Consider the following 18,497-nt stretch of genomic DNA (forward strand, 5'->3'; position numbering starts at 1 on the left):
TGGTGGAGACTGTAGTAACTGCTTAGAGAGATAGAAGGACATGTTTTGTTATTGGCATATTTCACGAACATTTATTTGTATTTTATTAGACCATTTATGAGCTGAAGTGTTTTTATTTTTGCTCAGCTGCCACCTAGTGGACAGATGCAGCATTTCCTAATATTAGTGTTAACAGTATGTAGTTGAAACAATTGAAAGAAGTGAGGTTTTGCAAATAGATTGAGTTCAGATACTTATCGTCAAGTTTGTAAACTTTTTTTGTTTGTTTGTTTCTTTTTTTTATTTTCATGCATGAAAGATGGATTATTTCAGTCCATAAAAGATAAATAGAGCCAATTTCTTCTCCCGATGCTGGATGCTAACACACATTTCTGTAAGATCCACCTGTTCAACCAAACTCAAGCAGATATTTTGTATAAGAGTAATATTATTATATTTCATTTTTTTGTACATACAACAGTTGTGGCAATGCTGTAATTTAATATGATGCATCAACAAACTGAATCAATATTTGCAACTTTTGTTTGAGTTATCAAATTATTAAGCCTGGAAAAGCATTATTTAGTAACATGATGTATTATTTCTTAAATATATATTATTAGATTTTTTTTTAATTATTTACTGAGGAAATTGAATATTTAATGTCACTAAATTAGTTCCTACTGGACTAGATTGAACCCACCTTAAAAGGGCCTCATTTCGTCAAGGCATAAAGTGAAAATGTGAGATTTTGCTCCATACTGACATAAAAATATCAGACACTCGCTGCAGATTTGTACGCTGGACATTAATTTAAATGTTCTTTTTCACCAAGTCCCAAATGTTTTCTGAAAGATAGAAATTTGGTTTCTGTGTCAGGAGTGCATTTAATTTATTCAAAATAATAATTTAACACATACTTGATTTTATTTCAATATTTGTTACTTGATTTTAACAAATATTGAAATAAAAATAAATATTAACAAGAGAAGGTTTTACTGAAAATAATGTTTTTTATTCTGTTTTATTTTGTTATTTTGTTTTGAAGCTGCCAGTGTCACTTGGCGACACAATTATAATACAATAATAAAGTTATTGTTAAACAATCTGGTTTATCCACGTACTTTTATTACCTTCATTTTTTTAAAATAGCAGAGCAGATTATTTTTACACAAGACATGCTGTCCTCTTCACATATGTGGAAAGGCACACAGCTGATGAGGTGAAGGGAAAAAGGAGAAGTTGGGTTGAGGACTCTGCTCCAGGTCTTCCTCTGAAACTCCAGGTGCAGGAGAAAAATGAAAGTGCTTCAGCAGGCTGGTGAAAAACATGAAGAGCTCCATCCGGGCCAGACTTTCTCCCAGACAAACCCTGCGACCTGAAGCAGAAATGAAACTTATTCTCTATTTGCCACTCATCGTAGGAAAATGTTGCCTCTGAACTAGAAAGGCTCAATTTACAAACCTGCAGAAAACAGCATGAAGGCATCTTGCGTCACAAACTAAGAAAGTGGGAAGGGTGGAAGGTGCGCGGTTTCTGCCCCTCACTTTCATCACAAAGGCTCACTTTGGTAAACAAAGTGAGCCTGAGATTTTCATGATGTCAGCAAAAATATCTATGAATGTGTGAAACCCTGAAAACAAAAAAGCCACATGATTTAGACTTAGACTTAGACTCATACTTTATTGATCCCTTGGGAAGACTCCCTCAGGAAATTGAAGAAATGTTATAAGTTATGGTGTTGCATATATTCCTTTCCTGCTGTGAGATGCTGTCTTTGCACAGTCTGAGCCTGGTGTGGTAGATCTGGGCTTCTATCATTATGATTTCACAGTGAGGTCATATTCTGTCTGAAACAATGACAGCTCAACACAATCACAATGATTGATTTGTTCATATGATGACAGGACCGGTCATGTTTTTTGGTGTATGATTGGTGGGTGGTGTTCAATACACTTTTGTCACAGTTTGATGATTACACATAGGAATAAAATGTTCATTTTATGTAGTTTCTTGATAATCTTTGCATCACAGCCTCCACACATTGAGACATGTTTACTTTGTCACATGTGGGAAGCAGCACAGAGTTCATGAGGTAAAGGTGTGAGCGTGAGGCCCATCTGCGGCGTCAGATCTAATTCATCCTCCGAAACTCCAGGTGGAGGAGAGAAATGGAAGTGCTGCAGGAGGGTGGAGAAGAAAATAAAGAGCTCCATCCTGGCCAGACTCTCTCCAAGACAAATCCTGCGACCTGAGAGAGAAAAATTTTACATTAAATATATTTTACCAATATATTTAATCTGAATAGGCTTTAATCAACCTACAAACCTGCAGAAAATGGGATGAAAGCATCTCGCTTGATAAACTTTCCATCTTTGTCCAGGAAGTGTGGAGGGTAAAAGGTGTGAGGTTTTTCCCACTGACTCTCATCATAGAGGACAGACATCAGCAGAGGATAAACTGCAGTTCCCTGGAGAAATCACAACAGATCACTGGGTGAAACAAACGCTGCTACTGGACTGTATTTATACTGTAAACCTTGCTGGCTAACATTTTCAAAGTGCTACTAGCCCATATTTTCTATGCTAATGTAATCTTTACCCATTTTAGAGCAGTTAATGCTCACAGCAAACACAAATAACATTACCCAACATGATAGGAGATATCTGTCTGTGAGTTTCAACTCTCTCCCAAATAATTTGAGTTGAAGTTGAATTTCCATCATCTTTCAATCCAACATTCATCTTGAGCATTGCACTTTTACTGGTAGTAAAGAAAGCCAGCAACAAAAGCTCCCACTATAATGCTTAACAGCTTCCATAGCTGAAAGCTTCATGTTATTTCTGACAGGAAAGCGTTTCTCTCCATCTTCATCTTTAATTGGATGTGAAGATTAAATTGAGAAGGGGGTTTTCCTCTGTCATTATTACATACAGAACCAACTGCAGTGATATGGCTCCAGAAAATAGTTTCTTAATAGCTGGTAATGTTCTTGGGTTTGAAAGCAGAAAGCAGTAACTGACCAATTGAAAGGACTCATTGAGGAGATATTTGCTGTTTTATAAGACGTACAGTATTTTGGCCAGTCCAACCTTCTTGATGAAATGACCCTGGAATGTGACGTCCCGAGTGGTTTTGTGTGGAAGTGACATTGGAATGATGCTTGCCATCCTCTGGGTTTCGTGAATGACGGCGTCGGTGTAAGGAAGGCTTTTCCTGTCTGCCACCTGAACCTGACGCTCTCCTATGACTCGTCTCAGCTCTTCCTGAACTTTGTCTTGTTGAGAAAGAAAACACAACAACTGATTGCACTCTAAGAAAATCCCAGTTTGGTTCCAATGGCAATTTGCTGTTGAAGCTTAAGCTTGTTAGTGTTTTCGTGTGGAGAGTAGAGATTTTTACCCTGTATCTGTGGGAACTTGGCCATGAACAGGAGCCCCCACCTCAGCGTAGTGGAGGTGGTCTCAGTACCAGCAGCAAACAGGTTTAAAACGGTTGTGAGAAGGTTGTCATCATGGAACTGACTGTTGATTACTCCAGCTTCCTGCACACAAACACAGAGCAGCAGCTGGATGTGATGCAGCTTCATCCAGTCTAAACAAATGTAGCTATAACTAATACTTAGCAAATAACTTTAGCTGGATTTGTCTCTTCATACAGGCACCCCTGTTTACCAATATGATCAATCTATTATATATTTTTCCTTAAATGGCTGTCGAAAAACAACCACCCTGCTGATATTGCTTATCTGTGTCAGTTAAACCCCACGGTCTATTACTGCCTCACTGTCACATGACCAAACAAACATTACATGACTAGAAATGATGAACCAAAGTTAATGCTGGTATATTCTTCATACATTTTAAATAATTTTCTAACTAGAGGCAGTTTCTGCATCTCCTAACCTTCAGTTTCTGCTTCTGAACCAGAAAGGCGTCCACCAACCCTCTGCACATCTGTGGGTTGAGGGTTTGTTTTAAATGGCTGAAGATGGCAGAGTTTTGTTTTTGACTGGCAGCATTCATCCCCAGAATGGTCCTTCTGTTGGCAATCCTTTTGAAAAGTGTGGGGAAGAGATTGTAGGCCTGTGATACAGAAAATAATGTTTTTCTAATAAATAGATAAATATTCTGCAAAATTGTACTGGTTTAAAATATAAAAGCGAAAACATACTTGTATTGAGGGAGAGCCAAAAATGATTGCACCTTTAGTTATTCTGTTTGCCATAGATGTAAACTCTGGATCATCATATTCAAATCTACCGCCATATACCATGGAGCAGATGATGTTGGAGACTGCGTAGCATATGGACTGGGTTGTATCACACGCCTTTCCTACAATCCAGGGAAAGAAATCAGAATATATTTTGCTGCATTATCCCCAGATAATATTAGTGAGATTTATTTTTACCTTTTTGTTTTTTGAACACTTCAGTGAGGTGTTGAGATTCTTCAATGATTTTATCCTCACAGGCCTTCTTCCCCATCCCAAAGTCTCGTAGGTTGGTCAAAGAGAAGCGGCGCATTTCTTTCCAAGGATCTCCATTGGTCCAGATTATGCCTTAGGCAGAGAATGTGATTATTATTGAACCGAAGAAAGGTGCTGAGTATTAAAACCTACTCTATTCTGTCATTACCATGTCCTTGACTGAGTTCTTGAAAAATCAGCATTGGATCTCTTTCTCCAAACACATCGTCGTGGTTAACCAGCGCCTCCTTCACTGTCCTGTATCCTGCCAGGACCACCACTTTTTTAGGACCCAGATGAACAGTGAAAACTGGCCCATATTTCTTGTAGAACTTAAATAAGAAAAAAAAATGGTTTAAGGAAAAAGAATTTAGTGGACAAAAGTATCCCTTCATAGTCTCACCTCCATTAGTGTTTTGTAGGGTTTCTTCAAGTCAATCTGCAGCAGATTCCCAAGGAAGGGAAGCGGTCTGGGTCCTGGTGGCTCGTTTTTCTGCCATTGGGATCTGAATATTGATGAGACAGTGAAATAAATCAGCAGAAGAACGATAAGACCCACAAACAGAGAGAAAGAAATGGAGTCCTGGAGCAAAATATCCAACATTCCCATGATGCTGAAGCAAACCATACAGAGGATCAAACTGCTTTCAGTAAAGAGAGCAAACTGCTGTGTTGAAATAAGTTAGAGTTGTAACAGCACAAGGGTTACGTAACACTCATAAACAACCAGGAATTCAGTCTGAGGCGCCGCCTACATGCAGGAGCAAGTCTCTCTCTCTTTCTGATGTTTCTGTATTCTTCCACAGCCTCAGTCACAATCACTGTCTTCTGCTGCAATCAATGTCTGGCTGGTTGTGCAAACAGGCAGTTTGTGCAAACAGCCAACTGGTTATGATGTTGCCTGTATTCCTTTCCTCCTAGTTTTGTGAGGTTGTGCTGGATTGTACCTGCAGCGTCTTTGTGCTGTTTGAACCTGGTCTGGTAGATCTGGGTGTCCAGGTTTCCTTCATCAGAGCTTCTGTGCTATCTTTTAGTTTGGCTCTTTCTTGCAACTGGTAGGAGTTAAATATCAGCTCATTTGAATTTTGCAAGATCATTAATAATGTTAGAGATCCTTCATTAGTTAGGCTACATAAAGCATAATTTCATCAGATGTTGATGTTATGCAGGACCGTGATAAACAGGAAGTAGAGGCTGCAAACTAGAAAGAAAATCTGTCAGTTCATCTTCCTGATTTATTCTTGGATATTTCATCATTATTATTCCAGCTTTCCAAGAAATAAAAAGGATGCCTGCAGATTATTATTATGCATTGAGATCATCAGCAGTGGGACAAAGGCATTTGGGAGAGAGTTGACTCAATGATCATTTTATTGCTTCTGGTAGACAACATAATTACTTTATGGTTAAGAAATTCCTGCCACACCTTACAAATTTTTCATCATTTTTATTCTTTGTGGTTCTAATCTGTTGCTGGTTTATCAGATTATGGGATAATCTTAGTTTAGCCACATGTCAAAACATTTAACTTTTTTTTTTCTTCAGACTTATTGCATGAACAATTTCTGTTTCACAAATATAGTTTTTCACTCTCTGACATAAAGATTCAAAAGTTAAAGCTTTGCATGAACTGTTGATTGTTCTTCACATCTGAGAAACAGCACACAGCTGATGAGTCGTAGGGCTGAGAGTGATGCCTCCGCGTGGCGTCAGGTCCAGGTCGTCTTCTCTAACTCCCGGTGCTGGAGTGAAGCGGAAGCGCTGCAGCAGGGTGGTGAAGAAGATGAACAGCTCCATCCTGGCTAAACTCTCTCCCAGGCAGATCCTGCGACCTGAAGGAGCGGTCAAGATGAAAACAGAAGATGCTTCCTGTCTAAAAGCAGAGAGACTCCTGAACCAACACATACCGGCAGAAAACGGCAGGAAGGCGTCACGCTTTACAAATTTGCCATCTTTGTCCAGAAAGTGAGCAGGATGAAAGCTGTGGGGTTTCTCCCACTCACTGGGATCATGCAGGACGGAGGTCAGGAGGGGATAGACTGTGGTTCCCTGCAGCAGACAAAATATGGAAACACAGCAGACAATTTATCTGCTAAGAGAAACAAACTGCATTACACTTCTCAGTCTGTTGAAAATAGTTTAAGATAATTCCAGGCTCTTAAATCCATGACTGACAGAGGAAATGTTACTAAAGTTTGAAATAAAATATTTAATCAAATTTATCCAGGCATGTACAGAGAAAACAGACGTAATTCCTCTTTTTGTCCACCAGAGGTCCTCAGTCCTCTCTGTCGGTCCCATCTACAGCTCCAACTTCCTGTTTGCAAACCATCTTCCCTCAAATAAACTGGCATTCTGTAGGTTTTCACAGTTTTCCAGACTGGAGCAGCAGAATCCAGTCTGATCCTCTGGAGCTAAAATCCTGAACATTTTAGATCAGTCACTTCTCCAACACACCAAAAATGTCTTCTTTTCTTTGAGCTGTAAAAACATCTGTGAAGCCATATAATGTGACTGCAGAATTACTGTGTAGTGTGACATCATCATGTTAGTATACTTGCTTTTCCTGGTTTGATATAAATTCAGGTGGTTTTTTTTCAGCCCAACCTTCTTGATGAAGTAACCCTGGAACATGGTGTCTCTGCTGGTTCTGTGAGGCAGCGCAGTGGGAACGATGCTGGCCAGTCTTTGTGTTTCATGGATCACGGCGTCGGTGAACGGCAGACTCTTCCTGTCTGAAACCTGAACCTGCCGATCTCCTATCGCCCTCCTCAGCTCCTCCTGGACCCGGTCTGGGAGGCGGAAAGCATCAAGACACTGACCCACTTCTTCCCAGCAGCATCACTATAAACTTTAGTTAAAACATGTTCTTCTTCTTCTGGTGATGGTGGTAAAGGTTTTACCTTGTATCTTTGGATATTTGGCCATGAGGAGAAGCCCCCATCTCAGAGTGGTGGATGTTGTTTCAGTCCCGGCGTTGAATAAGTTTGTGACCGTCATTAACAGGTTCTCATTGTGGAAGTGGCTGTTTTTATTTCCAGACGCCTGCAGATGGACAAATAATTATGATTCTGCACATTCCTGTCATCAGCTTTAACAGCCACAGGCAAAAAAAATGCTTTACAATAAAACCAGGCATCAAAGATAGAATATAAAACATGTATTTTGTTTGGAGTTTCCACTGGAATTGAGCTTTTTTGCATTTTGAAAAAAGAAAAGTGTTTATCTCATTTCCACAGCAGGAAAATTAAACAGCTGTAGATTTTGTTTCCTTGTGTGCATTACATCACCACATGTTCCTATTTATGAGAAGGTTTTCTTCTAATTAATTAATTATGATTGTAGTTAATTGTAATTAAATCATATTGGGTCAGTGCTGAACTATAGAACTCTTTTATGCATGGTTTGTATTTGTACTAGAAAGTCATATAGCAACATATTCATGACTTAACACTGAAATACAGGAATATCAATAAACTGTAATGTAAGGGCAAAGTGAGCAGATTCAACCAGAGCTGATGAAATAATGCCAGCTGAAAAATCAAACCTCCAGGTTCTGCTTGCGAACCAGAAAGGCGTCCACAAAACCTCTGCACATGTCCGGGTTCAGCGTCTCCTTTAACCGCCTGAAGAGGGCGAAGTTCTGCTTCTGATTGGCTACAGCCATTTCTGTGAACTCCTTCCTCTTTGTGACCCATTTAAAGAGGCGTGGAAACATGTTGTAAAGCTTTCAAAGAAGAAGTTCTCATATAAGTTAATGGTTTCTCCACCCTGCAGCATGTTGCTGTCTTTGCATTAAATACCTGAATGGACGGAGAACCGCTGAGCAGAACGTTCCTGTTGGTTCGATCCACCATTGATGTGAACTCTGGGTCACTGTATTCGAATCTGCTGCCGTACACCATGGAGCAGATGATGTTGGAGACGGCGTAGTTGGTTGGCTGCATTGTGTCAAAAGGTTTTCCTGAGAGAAAGTGGAAATAGTCAAAGTTTAAAGCGGAATAAAAATGAGAGATTCATCCTGTTTTTGCTGTTTTGTTACAATTAAATATTTCAGAACATCAAAAACATTTTGTCAGAAAGGAATCATTTCCCAATAGTCAAGGGTCCAGAGCCTCTGTACGAAGCCAAGCAAAGAACAATAAGCTGGTTTTTACATCTTTACATCCTACATGGACACAGAGACATGGGTTCATCTTTGCAACTTTATTGCAATATTAATCTGAAAGAAACTATTTCTAATGTTTTTTATGAGACAGGACTGAAAAAATGATTAGTTTTACCTTTGAAATTCTTAAAAACCTCAATGAGATGCTGACACTCCTCTATTATTTTGTCTTCACACGCCTTCTTGCCCATCCCAAAGTCCCTGAGGTTTGTCAAAGCAAAGCGTCGCATTTCTCTCCAAGAGTCACCGTTCGACCATAAGACCCCTAAAATAAATTCTGGTATATAATTTGATTTGGACAGACGTAAGTACATATCACAAAAGGCTTTCTGTCCTCACCATGCCCTTTGTTGAAGTCATGTAAAATCGGAAACGAATCCCGGTCTCCAAACTCCTCGTCGTGCTGAACCAGAGCCTCCTTCACCGTCTGGTATCCGGTCAGAACCACCACTTTTTTGGGCCCAAGATACACAGTGAAGACTGATCCATACTTCTTAGAAAACTGAAAACAGAAAGAAACTCATCAACTTTCTGTGACAAAGAAGATCTCCTTGTCAGTAACACTGGAAGCCATCTGGACCGGCCATTTTATTGTTCTCAGCAAGAATTTTTGATCCTATTGCAAAGGAAATTTGCAGAAAAAGAAGAAAATATATATTGAGCACAAATTTTCCCAGTAAATAATCAGCTAAAGCATTAAACCCATCTTGTTAGTGCTGGATGTTGCACTAAAGTGATGCTTTAGTGTGTCTTTCATAGACTTTATGTTTTAACAACAATAAAACTTCCACTTGTTTTAGCTGTGAATCTTTAGGATTCAAGCTTCAGCAGGCTTAATTAAATTTGCATGAAATGAACCGTTGATGACCCGTTTACCTCCTGGAATGTGTGGTACGGTCTGCTCAGGTCAATCTGCAGGAGGTTTCCAATCACAGGAAGTGGTCTCGGTCCGGGCGGCTCCTTCCCATGTTTTCCAGAACTAAAGCTGGAGGAAATGAAATAGACCAGCAGCAGGACAGCCAGAGCTACCAACCAAGAGGTGGAGGAGGCCTGGAGGAAAACATCTAAAAGCCCCATGACCCTGAAACGTCCAGCACTCCAGACCAGGTTCAGAGTGAGGCTGCAAAGGAAAGCAGCTAACAGAGAATGCGGTCAGGTTGGCTGGACAGATGGAGGAAAAATTTACACAATGCAAATAGTTAATGATTTCTTTAACAGCTGGCACTTTGATCTGTGTCAGAGTTGAGTCCTGATTTTACATCCTGCCTCATGAACCAGACCTGCTGCTCCACTAAACAGTTTATTAGAATGATCATTTTACATTTTCAGTGCATAATTACAGTTAAAACAAATCAGGCTTCTAACTTTACTTAAATATCCTCTTTTTTTTCAAACCATCCACTGATGTGACTGAAACTGCAGACATAGTTTAAACAGTTTTATTCAAAATAACATCATGTTTCCTCAGAATTGACCTTATTGTTTAACGTGGGCAGAGTTTTTGTTGCAGTCTCACACTGTGGGAACAGAAATATCATAATTCACAGACTTTAATATGTGAGAAAGTTACATTTTGTCTCCATCTCCACCAGGAGGGTCTGGAAGCCTGGATATCCGACCCATGCTTCTGCAACAGCATGCTACACTTCTGCAACAACATGCTGCATTTCTGCAACAACATGCTGCATTTCTGCAACAACATGCTGCATTTCTGCAACAACATGCTGCACTTCTGCAACAACATGCTGCATTTCTGCAACAACATGCTGCACTTCTGCAACAACATGCTGCATTTCTGCAACAACATGCTGCACTTCTGCAACAACATGCTGCATTTCTGCAACAACATGCTGCATTTCTGCAACAACATGCTGCATTTCTGCAACAACATGCTGCATTTCTGCAACAACATGCTGCATTTCTGCAACAACATGCTGCACTTCTGCAACAACATGCTGCATTTCTGCAACAACATGCTGCACTTCTGCAACAACATGCTGCACTTCTGCAACAACATGCTGCATTTCTGCAACAACATGCTGCACTTCTGCAACAACATGCTGCATTTCTGCAACAACATGCTGCAGAAGCTGCTCATGCTGCAGTTTTACAGCTCATTCAAACTCAGGGACACTCAATCTGTGACCTGAAGATAAGCAGGGAAAAAGTTAAATATTCACTGATCCAGAAATGTTTTAAAGACTTACATGAACCATTACATCTATTTCAACTAATTCATGTTTAAATAAACTTTATGCTGTGAACAGAATGAGTTGTGTGACTGGAAGTGTTGGTTCTGTCAATTAAAGATTCATTGTTGTTCTTCCTCATAACAGCTTATTTCTCATCATAGTCCAACATCTGAGCAATATGTTGCTCTAAAACCTGCTGTTATTCATCTTAACTGAACTGATATGAACTTTTCCGATTCACTGTTTGCATAACTCATTATTTTTAATCTTTAGCAATTCTCTGACTCATAAGATTCTAACCAGAAAATTGATGAGCTCAGCCTACATAAGTTTGGAAATGTACAAAACTGAGTATGTTTGAGGAAACAACATGTTGCAAGTCACAGGAAGTTTCTCAGGATCTCCAAGTTCAAAGACGTCGATGACAGAAGAAATAACTGCTGGTGCTGAGACGGGAGGAACCTGAGTGGATTAAAATGTTTGTAATTCTGCTTCTGGTTCTGGTTCTGCAGCTGACAGGTAAGAAAACAAGAAATTATTCAGAATTCACAACATTTTTGTTAATTCTAGTTAGGATTTATGATTTTTTTTCTTTTTCAACAGAAATCACAGGGAAGTTTTCACCCAGATTTGTTGTCCCGGTTGGAGACGACGTCACTCTGCCTTGTGATAACAAGAGAGATGAACAGGATACATGTGAAAAAACTAACTGGCTGTTCAGTGATTTACCTGATGCATCAGTTACAGTCTCTACAGACAGACACATTTCTGAACAAACAGAGAGACTGGAGGTGGCGGCTGATTGCTCTCTGGTCATAAAGAAGGTTTCTCATGAGGATGTTGGTTTCTACACCTGCAGAACTTCACATATCAGTCATAGTCATGATGCTCATGCTTATCTGTTTCTCATAACAAGTACGTGTTTAAAAGTGTGTTATCATGTTAACATTTAAACCTCAGGAGTCAATGTAAATCTCATTTGTTATATTCACCAGTGATGGAGAAGGAAGAGGGCGACCAGGTGAAGATTTCCTGCGTCGTCGCAGCAAATGAAATGTGCAAACACACGGTGGAGTGGATGTACGAGGGGGAAGCTCTGAAGGATGCCATGATCATCAAGACATCCAGATGTTCAGTTACTGCTGTTATTTCTGAAAGTTTCCTCAAGAACAAACCGAAATATCGAGAGATGTTTTCCTGCAAAGTGAAGGATGATTCCACAGAAAGAGACCAGCTGTTTCCCCTCAGCCCTCAGGCTGCCGGTGAGTTGCAGGGAGCTGTGAGAAGACTGAGAAAATGCATATAAATATAGCAAACAATAATAACACTTTTGAATTCAACAGGCAACGATGTAAGCATAACAAATGCAGAAGGAGGAACAGCTAACAAAACAGAGCCTGCATTCAAAAACACTTCAACAACCCCATTCAGTAACGCATCTCTGTTATATTACACTTTATGCTGCAAATGATTTTCTGTTTCTGATCAAATGCATGAGTAAAACATTATGATTGCATGTTTAAGTTGTACTTTTAAGATTATTTTCCTTCTTTTGTTTGCAGATGTGTGGTTATACGTTGTGGTGTCGGTTGGTTCAGTGGCGTTGATAGTAACTGTTCTGGTGATCACTCTGTGGAAACGAGGGGAAGGTCAGAGAAAACTTTGCTGTGAAATGAACTGAATTGTTCTCAGAAAGTTGTTTGTTGGAGCTAAAATGTACCTTCATGCATTTTTAGAGGAAAGATCAATTATTCTTCAGGATGTGGTGAGTTTATTCATTTCATTTTGAATTTTGCTGCACAGTTCATGTTGTGGTGATTTAAGCTTTTCTTTGCATTTTGACAGGAGCAAAACCTGAACTCTGCTTCGGTTCTGACTAATCCTGGAAACGGTCCAAACACGGTGAGAATGTGAACTCCACCGGAACTCCAGGCTCTGATTCTGTCACAGCAGCATCTGGTGGGCAGTAACACAAACTGGTCATTGCAGCAGTGATCTGAAGGTTTTTGTCCATAGTTGGCCACCGTAGAGTCTCTTCTGTTCACCTCAGCATTGCTGTGAACAACCAAACCTGCAAACACGGAACTGAAATGGTTAAATCCTGTTTTCAAACTAAAGTGTTGCTTTAGGAATTATGCAGAAAATGATATTTCATATTATAACTTTATCTCACTTTGCTGTCAAAAGTGTTACATGAGTGTTTTTGAGGAAAAATAAAAAGTTTGAGACTGGAAATATGTGAAAATTTACCTTGAAAATGGAAGGGAACCATATCAGCAGACATGCTGCTTGCAGCTTCACAGTTACATTTTTAAAACATTTTTACTTCATTAAAGCTTTAAGATGATGTTCGTCTGGTTTCCACACCAGAACTCGCTTTGGTTTTTGTTTTTCACAACCAGAATAGTTTCCAAACAGAAACATTTCTGTTTCCGTAAGAAAGGAAAAGGTGACACACCAGCAGAATGTAGCAACAGGTGGGGGAGGAGGAACTAACGTCCTGAAGTTTCTGTCGCATCTCTTTGGAAGAACTTTCCAAATGTATAATGGAAGATTTTGAGAGTTTTGAAAGCACAAATTGAGCTTTGGTTTTTCTTGATAGCCTCACGCCAAACTATGAGAAAAAAATGTTGGCATTGCATTTTACAATATAATGAAATTTATTCATTTTCTTAAACATATTTTAAGACTTTTTTGTGGCACAAAGAAGAAAGGAGAATGAACAGAAGTGAAAAACGTGTCTCAGTCTCAAATCCATCTGAGTCGTTTCCGTTTTATTTAAACTGTTGGATTTTTGGTTTTGCAGGAATTTTATTTACTCAAGATTAGTTGTTGCTGCAGGAGGATAATAATTATAAGTGTTAGAATATGGAGGTATCCTGCACTCAGTGACCTGGAGAAACAAAACACTTTAGCCAACTAAAAGGAAATCTTCCGGTTTATCTTTGTTGTCTTGTGAATCTTAGTGTCAGTTGGTAAAAGTTTTTTCTTTTTGTTAGGCTGAACCTGATGATGACGTGCCCTACGCCACCATTTGCCTCAAAGAAAAGGCAAAAAGTAAAACTTGGGTAAGTTTCCTTCTGTTAAGCTCGATGGTGAAATTAGGAGCTGGAAAAGCAGAACTGCTGCTGGTCTGAACTTTGGTTGATTTGATGTCTTGCTTCATGTTCAGTAAATTTGAAGAAGGCTGCTGTTACTCACTTTCCTGCATAAAGTCAGAACATTTTGAAATTTCAGTTTTTTTCACAAAAATCCACAATAAAGTAATTGTTCAGGGATGAGTTACTTTTGTCCTTTTTTTGTCCTCATGAGTTCTTAGGCTCACATTGACGCGTTGATGAAGTCAGATTTAATTTCTGCTCTGTGCTCTCGTGAAGGATGACGAGGCGCCAGGCGACTCTGTGACCTACAGCTGTGTGAAGGTCGACTCTCCTGCAGGTTCCTGACATCCTGACAGCCTCAACGCAAACCGTCAGCAAATCACATGAACAACAAACGAAACACTTCTGAAAACAAAACCGTATTTATCATGAAGTTTAACTGTTATTGAGATATTAACTGGATGCTGATTCATTTCAGTTGGGTCGTTGGTGTGAAATCAGGTTTCAGCTCATAATAATGATGTGCAGGTTATTAATGATGTGTTATTGATCTGATTTACTGATTCAGTCTGATGCTTTATTTATTACATTATTAAGTTTGTAAAGTAATACAAATGTCACAAACATTGTGCTGTATGGAAGTTATATAAATTGAATAAAACTATGGATGTCAGTTAATCAACTGAAAAACAGTCAATTCATCCTTGACCAAAAGTGATCTGAAGGTGAAATACTAAAATAAAAATCTTTTTTTTTCCTGCTGATTAAATTAATCAAAACTTGTTTTAAAAGTTTATATAAGCTCTGTAAATGCACCAACTTTTTTTTTTAGAGTTTTATGATAATCTGATAAAAGTTAGTCAGTCATGAATTAAATCTTGTATTTCTTTTATTTATCACTGAATTTGAAAATACTTTGTTTGTTACATTTAATTGTTGGATTAAAAAAAAATTACACTGAATTTTTTGTGTTGCATTCTTGACAATAAAAATTTTTAAGGACTGATATTTAAACACAAAAACAGAAAAAATACCAACAAACCTCTTTACTCTGCATGCGGCTTCTGATCCACATAAAAACAAATGATTTCTCTTCTTGTTACTAAATGCAATCCTGGGTCACCATTACAAAAATCTTATTTCTTACTTGAATGTTTTCTGAAAAACACAGCTGCAATTTGTCTCTTAGCAAACTTGGTTTACGCGCAATCTGGAGTTGTGTGCTGTTTCCCACAGTTAAGAGCTCTATTTATATTAAAGTTTGCCAGAAGTGTTGAAATAAATCAATATGCTGGACACAAAACTCCAAACACAAAAATATCAAACCTCATGGCAAAGTAAGCAGAAACTTTAAATAACGACTAAATAAGTCACTAAAAAAAGATAAATAACAGAATTACCTCATATGGCTTCAAGGACTTCAGCTGCCTGAGTCTCTGGCAACGAAATTCACTTAATTACAAAATCATTTTTCCAGTAACTGAAAACTGAGTGTTTAAACTAACGAGTAACTGGATCTGAAAGAACGAGGACATCTAGTGGTGATGAGAGGTACTGAAAAATGAAACAATCAGGAACTAGAGGAAAAGAAAACAAATAAACTCTGTTTCTCGAAAAGACTTTATTGAAACAAAAAGTACAATAATTACATCAAAAATATGTATTTAATACAAAATATAATTCCTCTGGCAACTGAATGGAGCATGATAACATGATTGAAGTATAAACTATGTTTCTATTACTAGAAACGTTCCTCAGTCATTTCCTGCCTGAAGATCAGCAGGGATCATTTCTCACAACTTTAAAAATAGAATAAACTCTTTAACAGATTCTCTGTTTCTTTCTAAGCATCCTCTTTAGAAAGAAACAGGATGTGGAGCTTCTCTGTTCAGATGCTTTTCCAAAACTCGTCACAACTTCTTCATTTATTGATCCAATAACACAATATGTATCCAGGTTTACTTTCTTTCTTAGTTTGGGTTTTTATCAATTATTGTTGATGACGGTATTGCACACAATGCATAATAACACTGATTAACAAATCTCATAGACAAAAGAAATCTGAATACATGGGTTAAAGAAAAAAATGTCAAAATTTCTGCATATTCTGAAAACAGAAAAAATTAAATAAAATAAAATAGCATTTCTGAAAGTATTGTCATTCTTTCAAAAGCATAATTAATTGAAATTTACTGAGACAACGATAAATAAAGCTTCTTATGGTCAGATATTTTATGATAAATGATGAAGATTATGATAAATGACAAATTTATTATAATTTTATATTTTATTTTATTTAATTCACAATCTGATTTGAATCAAAATTTTTTATGTTTTGCTTTTTTAGCTGGATGGTCGTCGTCTCCAGATGTTACTTTTGCTCTTTTCCTCTTAAATGAAAGAGAAAAGGATCAAAACGTACGGACTGCACCATATGGAGCATCTGGTTGAGTAATCAGAGAGAAAATAAATGAGTCATTAAACCCCCAACGCGTTTTTCAGTCAATTACACCATGTGGAAAAAAAGTCAGCACATTAAAGAAAAATGATCCCATAAGTTCAGTTTGAAAGTTTCCAAGTCCAGATTTATTTTCCCACAGAGACGTCAGGAGAAATGTAACGTTCACATGGAGGAGCATGTCTCTGTTTCTGTTGCTGCCTTTTCCTACAACAGGTGAGAAAAGCTGCTAAAAGTTCAGTCGAGATTTGGAAAGTAGAAACATACAGATTAGGATTAAAGCCTCAGAAGAAAAACATTGACTTTCATTTTCAAATTTCTGACTTTTTCAGCAAATTCTGACCTTTTTTCAGTGAAACAGCATCGACTGGTTTTACTTCACTGCAGGAGGCTTCGAAACAGCTGTAGACGGACAGACTGGTGACCAGTCTGCCAAACTGGGTGAACTGGGTTTAACAGCAGACTGCTGTGGTTATGCGGACGTCGGCAGTGACACCTGCAGAAAGTCGGAAGGGAAGAGATTTTAAGTTTGCTGATTGTTGTTGACAGTAAGTATAAATATATTAACTGAGCCACAAACGAAATGTGGACTCTACAAAAATGTCCCACACTATAATATTTAATTGATTTAATTTAATATTTCACCAATCTAATGAAATTGTTCTTCAGAAAAGGCCCAGTTGAGATGAAACACCAAGAAGAGACACAAGAAAAAGAAAACAATAAAGACAATGGAAATTATTGTGCTTTTTTACATTTATCATGCAATTAATTGATTTATTGTTTCAGGCAAAGTGACAAAGAAATTTTATTGACATCAACATTTTTCTTTTTGAAGATTCGTTGTATTTGTTGCTGCCTCTTGGCCAGGACTGTTAAACTCATCTCTGTCCACCAGGGGGCGTTAAAGGTTGGCATCTGGTGAAATATAAAAAAAGAGTAATTAAATAACAGGTTTTAATTTAAAACTGTCTCTAAATCTGAACCTCAGTCATGGATGAGGGGAAATGAGCCTGGATTCCTGCAACAAGTCAACCTGTCTCAGATCAGAGTTGAATAAACACCAGAGTGAGAAAGAAGTGACACACAGACGGATGTGACGTGTGAAGTACTGGAGAAGAACATTTTTACTGAAAAGGAAATAATCTATTGACTCAGGAAATGCTAAGTGGCCTGCAGCTCAGTGGAAACAAACTGAGTTGTCAACTTAAAGTAGCATCCCAACAAGAGAGACAAGTTACAAAAGACAAACATTCCCCTCTTCACACAAATCTAAATCTGTGTTGTTCAGATGTTGGTCAGCCCCCCTCAAGTCAGAGGTGAATTTATAACAGGGTGAGAAAAAACAAGAGCATCTTAGGATGAGATAAGTCTGATCTATGAAAGAGGAACATTGTGAAATTCAGGAAGTGCTGACTGGCCTGCAGTTGTCAAAAAATCTGCTGACACTTGAGGCAGAGAGAAGACAAACCGTCGAGAAACAGAATGACTGAATTCAGATCAGTTCAACTGTCTTTATGTCTGATTCTGGCTCTCAAGTTTACAGGTGAGGATCATTGTTACTGCTGTATGTTTTGTATTTTATCTGAAAGAAGCAAGTTTTCTTGTTATAGCTGTGAGATTGTTGCATTTCCTGTTGCGTCGACATGTTTTCTCGTTTTAGCTGTTTTCATTCCGTTGCTTTTCTCTGCAGTAACAAAGCAAAGTTCTTCATCTGTCATGGTGAGAGGAGGAGATGAAGTTCTGTTGGCCTGTGAAAACATGATGGATCCGACTCACTGCCTCAGGATCCACTGGCTCTTCAGTAAATCAGGTCGGGGATCGGCGGTAGATCTGGTCAAGTTTGGTCAGATTCTTCAAACTCAGGCTGCCAGAGAAAAAGCAGACAGACTGAGCATCTCATCAAACTGCTCTCTGATAATTCAGAGGGTCGGTGCTGCAGACGTTGGGACATATCACTGCCAACAACACATAGACAAGAAGGAGAAGGAGACCTTACACTCAGTCGCCTTGTCTCTGGTTGACAGTGAGTACATATTCTCAGCCTTTCACTAAATATTAAATAAGTATTCAGCACAGTCACCAGCTAACCTCAGGTATTTGTTTTCCTCCAACAGTTAGTGAACAGAAAG

At 38.5% G+C, this 18,497-nt stretch overlaps 3 protein-coding genes across 5 annotated transcripts; 1 reads left to right on the plus strand and 2 right to left on the minus strand.

The window, feature by feature from the left end:
• Window positions 1-1,458: 1,458 nt before the first annotated feature.
• On the minus strand, window positions 1,459-5,304 carry LOC129354506 (cytochrome P450 2K1-like). Of its 3 annotated transcripts, none has more exons than XM_055023963.1 (9): window positions 4,850-5,304; window positions 4,616-4,778; window positions 4,390-4,539; window positions 4,153-4,313; window positions 3,885-4,064; window positions 3,382-3,523; window positions 3,072-3,256; window positions 2,308-2,449; window positions 1,459-2,230 (listed from the first exon to the last, which is right to left on the minus strand). In XM_055023963.1, exons 1-9 carry the CDS (start codon window positions 5,072-5,074, stop codon window positions 2,043-2,045), a joined length of 1,536 nt encoding a protein of 511 aa, XP_054879938.1. In that variant the 5' UTR covers window positions 5,075-5,304; the 3' UTR covers window positions 1,459-2,042. The 3 variants fall into 3 exon arrangements, with proteins under 3 accessions (XP_054879938.1, XP_054879941.1, XP_054879939.1); XM_055023966.1 differs by having other exon boundaries at window positions 4,616-4,711; window positions 4,850-4,929; XM_055023964.1 differs by lacking the exon at window positions 1,459-2,230 and having other exon boundaries at window positions 2,318-2,449; window positions 3,052-3,256.
• Window positions 5,305-5,794: 490 nt separating this feature from the next.
• Window positions 5,795-9,764, minus strand: LOC129354508 (cytochrome P450 2K1-like). Its single transcript, XM_055023968.1, has 9 exons — window positions 9,491-9,764; window positions 8,954-9,116; window positions 8,730-8,879; window positions 8,250-8,410; window positions 7,994-8,173; window positions 7,350-7,491; window positions 7,054-7,238; window positions 6,354-6,495; window positions 5,795-6,278 (listed from the first exon to the last, which is right to left on the minus strand). The coding sequence occupies exons 1-9, from the start codon at window positions 9,689-9,691 to the stop codon at window positions 6,091-6,093; spliced, it is 1,512 nt and encodes a 503-aa protein (XP_054879943.1). The 5' UTR covers window positions 9,692-9,764; the 3' UTR covers window positions 5,795-6,090.
• A 1,496-nt stretch (window positions 9,765-11,260) lies between these two features.
• On the plus strand, window positions 11,261-14,752 carry LOC129354509 (uncharacterized). Its single transcript, XM_055023969.1, has 9 exons — window positions 11,261-11,325; window positions 11,410-11,721; window positions 11,802-12,068; window positions 12,150-12,236; window positions 12,369-12,455; window positions 12,543-12,571; window positions 12,652-12,708; window positions 13,806-13,874; window positions 14,184-14,752. Exons 1-9 carry the CDS (start codon window positions 11,283-11,285, stop codon window positions 14,250-14,252), a joined length of 1,020 nt encoding a protein of 339 aa, XP_054879944.1. The 5' UTR covers window positions 11,261-11,282; the 3' UTR covers window positions 14,253-14,752.
• The last annotated feature ends 3,745 nt before the right edge of the window (window positions 14,753-18,497 follow it).

The sequence above is a fragment of the Poeciliopsis prolifica genome, unplaced genomic scaffold, assembly GCF_027474105.1.
Source record: "Poeciliopsis prolifica strain line A6 unplaced genomic scaffold, Auburn_PproV2 SCAFFOLD111, whole genome shotgun sequence".
NCBI classification, from domain to species: domain Eukaryota; kingdom Metazoa; phylum Chordata; class Actinopteri; order Cyprinodontiformes; family Poeciliidae; genus Poeciliopsis; species Poeciliopsis prolifica.

Bases quoted from the DNA above. Each gene is read 5' to 3' on its own strand.
- LOC129354506 (XM_055023963.1), bottom strand. From the start codon at position 5,074: ATGGTTTGCTTCAGCATCATGGGAATGTTGGATATTTTGCTCCAGGAC. The intron at 3,524-3,884 runs GTTAGGAGATGC...GTTTGTGTGCAG, and splicing joins TTCAGAAGCAGAAACTGAAG to GAAGCTGGAGTAATCAACAG. The intron at 3,257-3,381 runs GTAAAAATCTCT...TTTCTCAACAAG, and splicing joins CAAGTTCCCACAGATACAGG to ACAAAGTTCAGGAAGAGCTG.
- LOC129354508 (XM_055023968.1), bottom strand. From the start codon at position 9,691: ATGGGGCTTTTAGATGTTTTCCTCCAGGCCTCCTCCACCTCTTGGTTG. The intron at 8,880-8,953 runs GTGAGGACAGAA...AATTTATTTTAG, and splicing joins TGACTTCAACAAAGGGCATG to GGGTCTTATGGTCGAACGGT. The intron at 6,496-7,053 runs GTTGGGCTGAAA...TGTCTGCTGCAG, and splicing joins AGGGTTACTTCATCAAGAAG to GGAACCACAGTCTATCCCCT.
- LOC129354509 (XM_055023969.1), top strand. From the start codon at position 11,283: ATGTTTGTAATTCTGCTTCTGGTTCTGGTTCTGCAGCTGACAG. The intron at 12,456-12,542 runs GTCAGAGAAAAC...ATGCATTTTTAG, and splicing joins TCTGTGGAAACGAGGGGAAG to AGGAAAGATCAATTATTCTT. The intron at 12,572-12,651 runs GTGAGTTTATTC...GCATTTTGACAG, and splicing joins CAATTATTCTTCAGGATGTG to GAGCAAAACCTGAACTCTGC.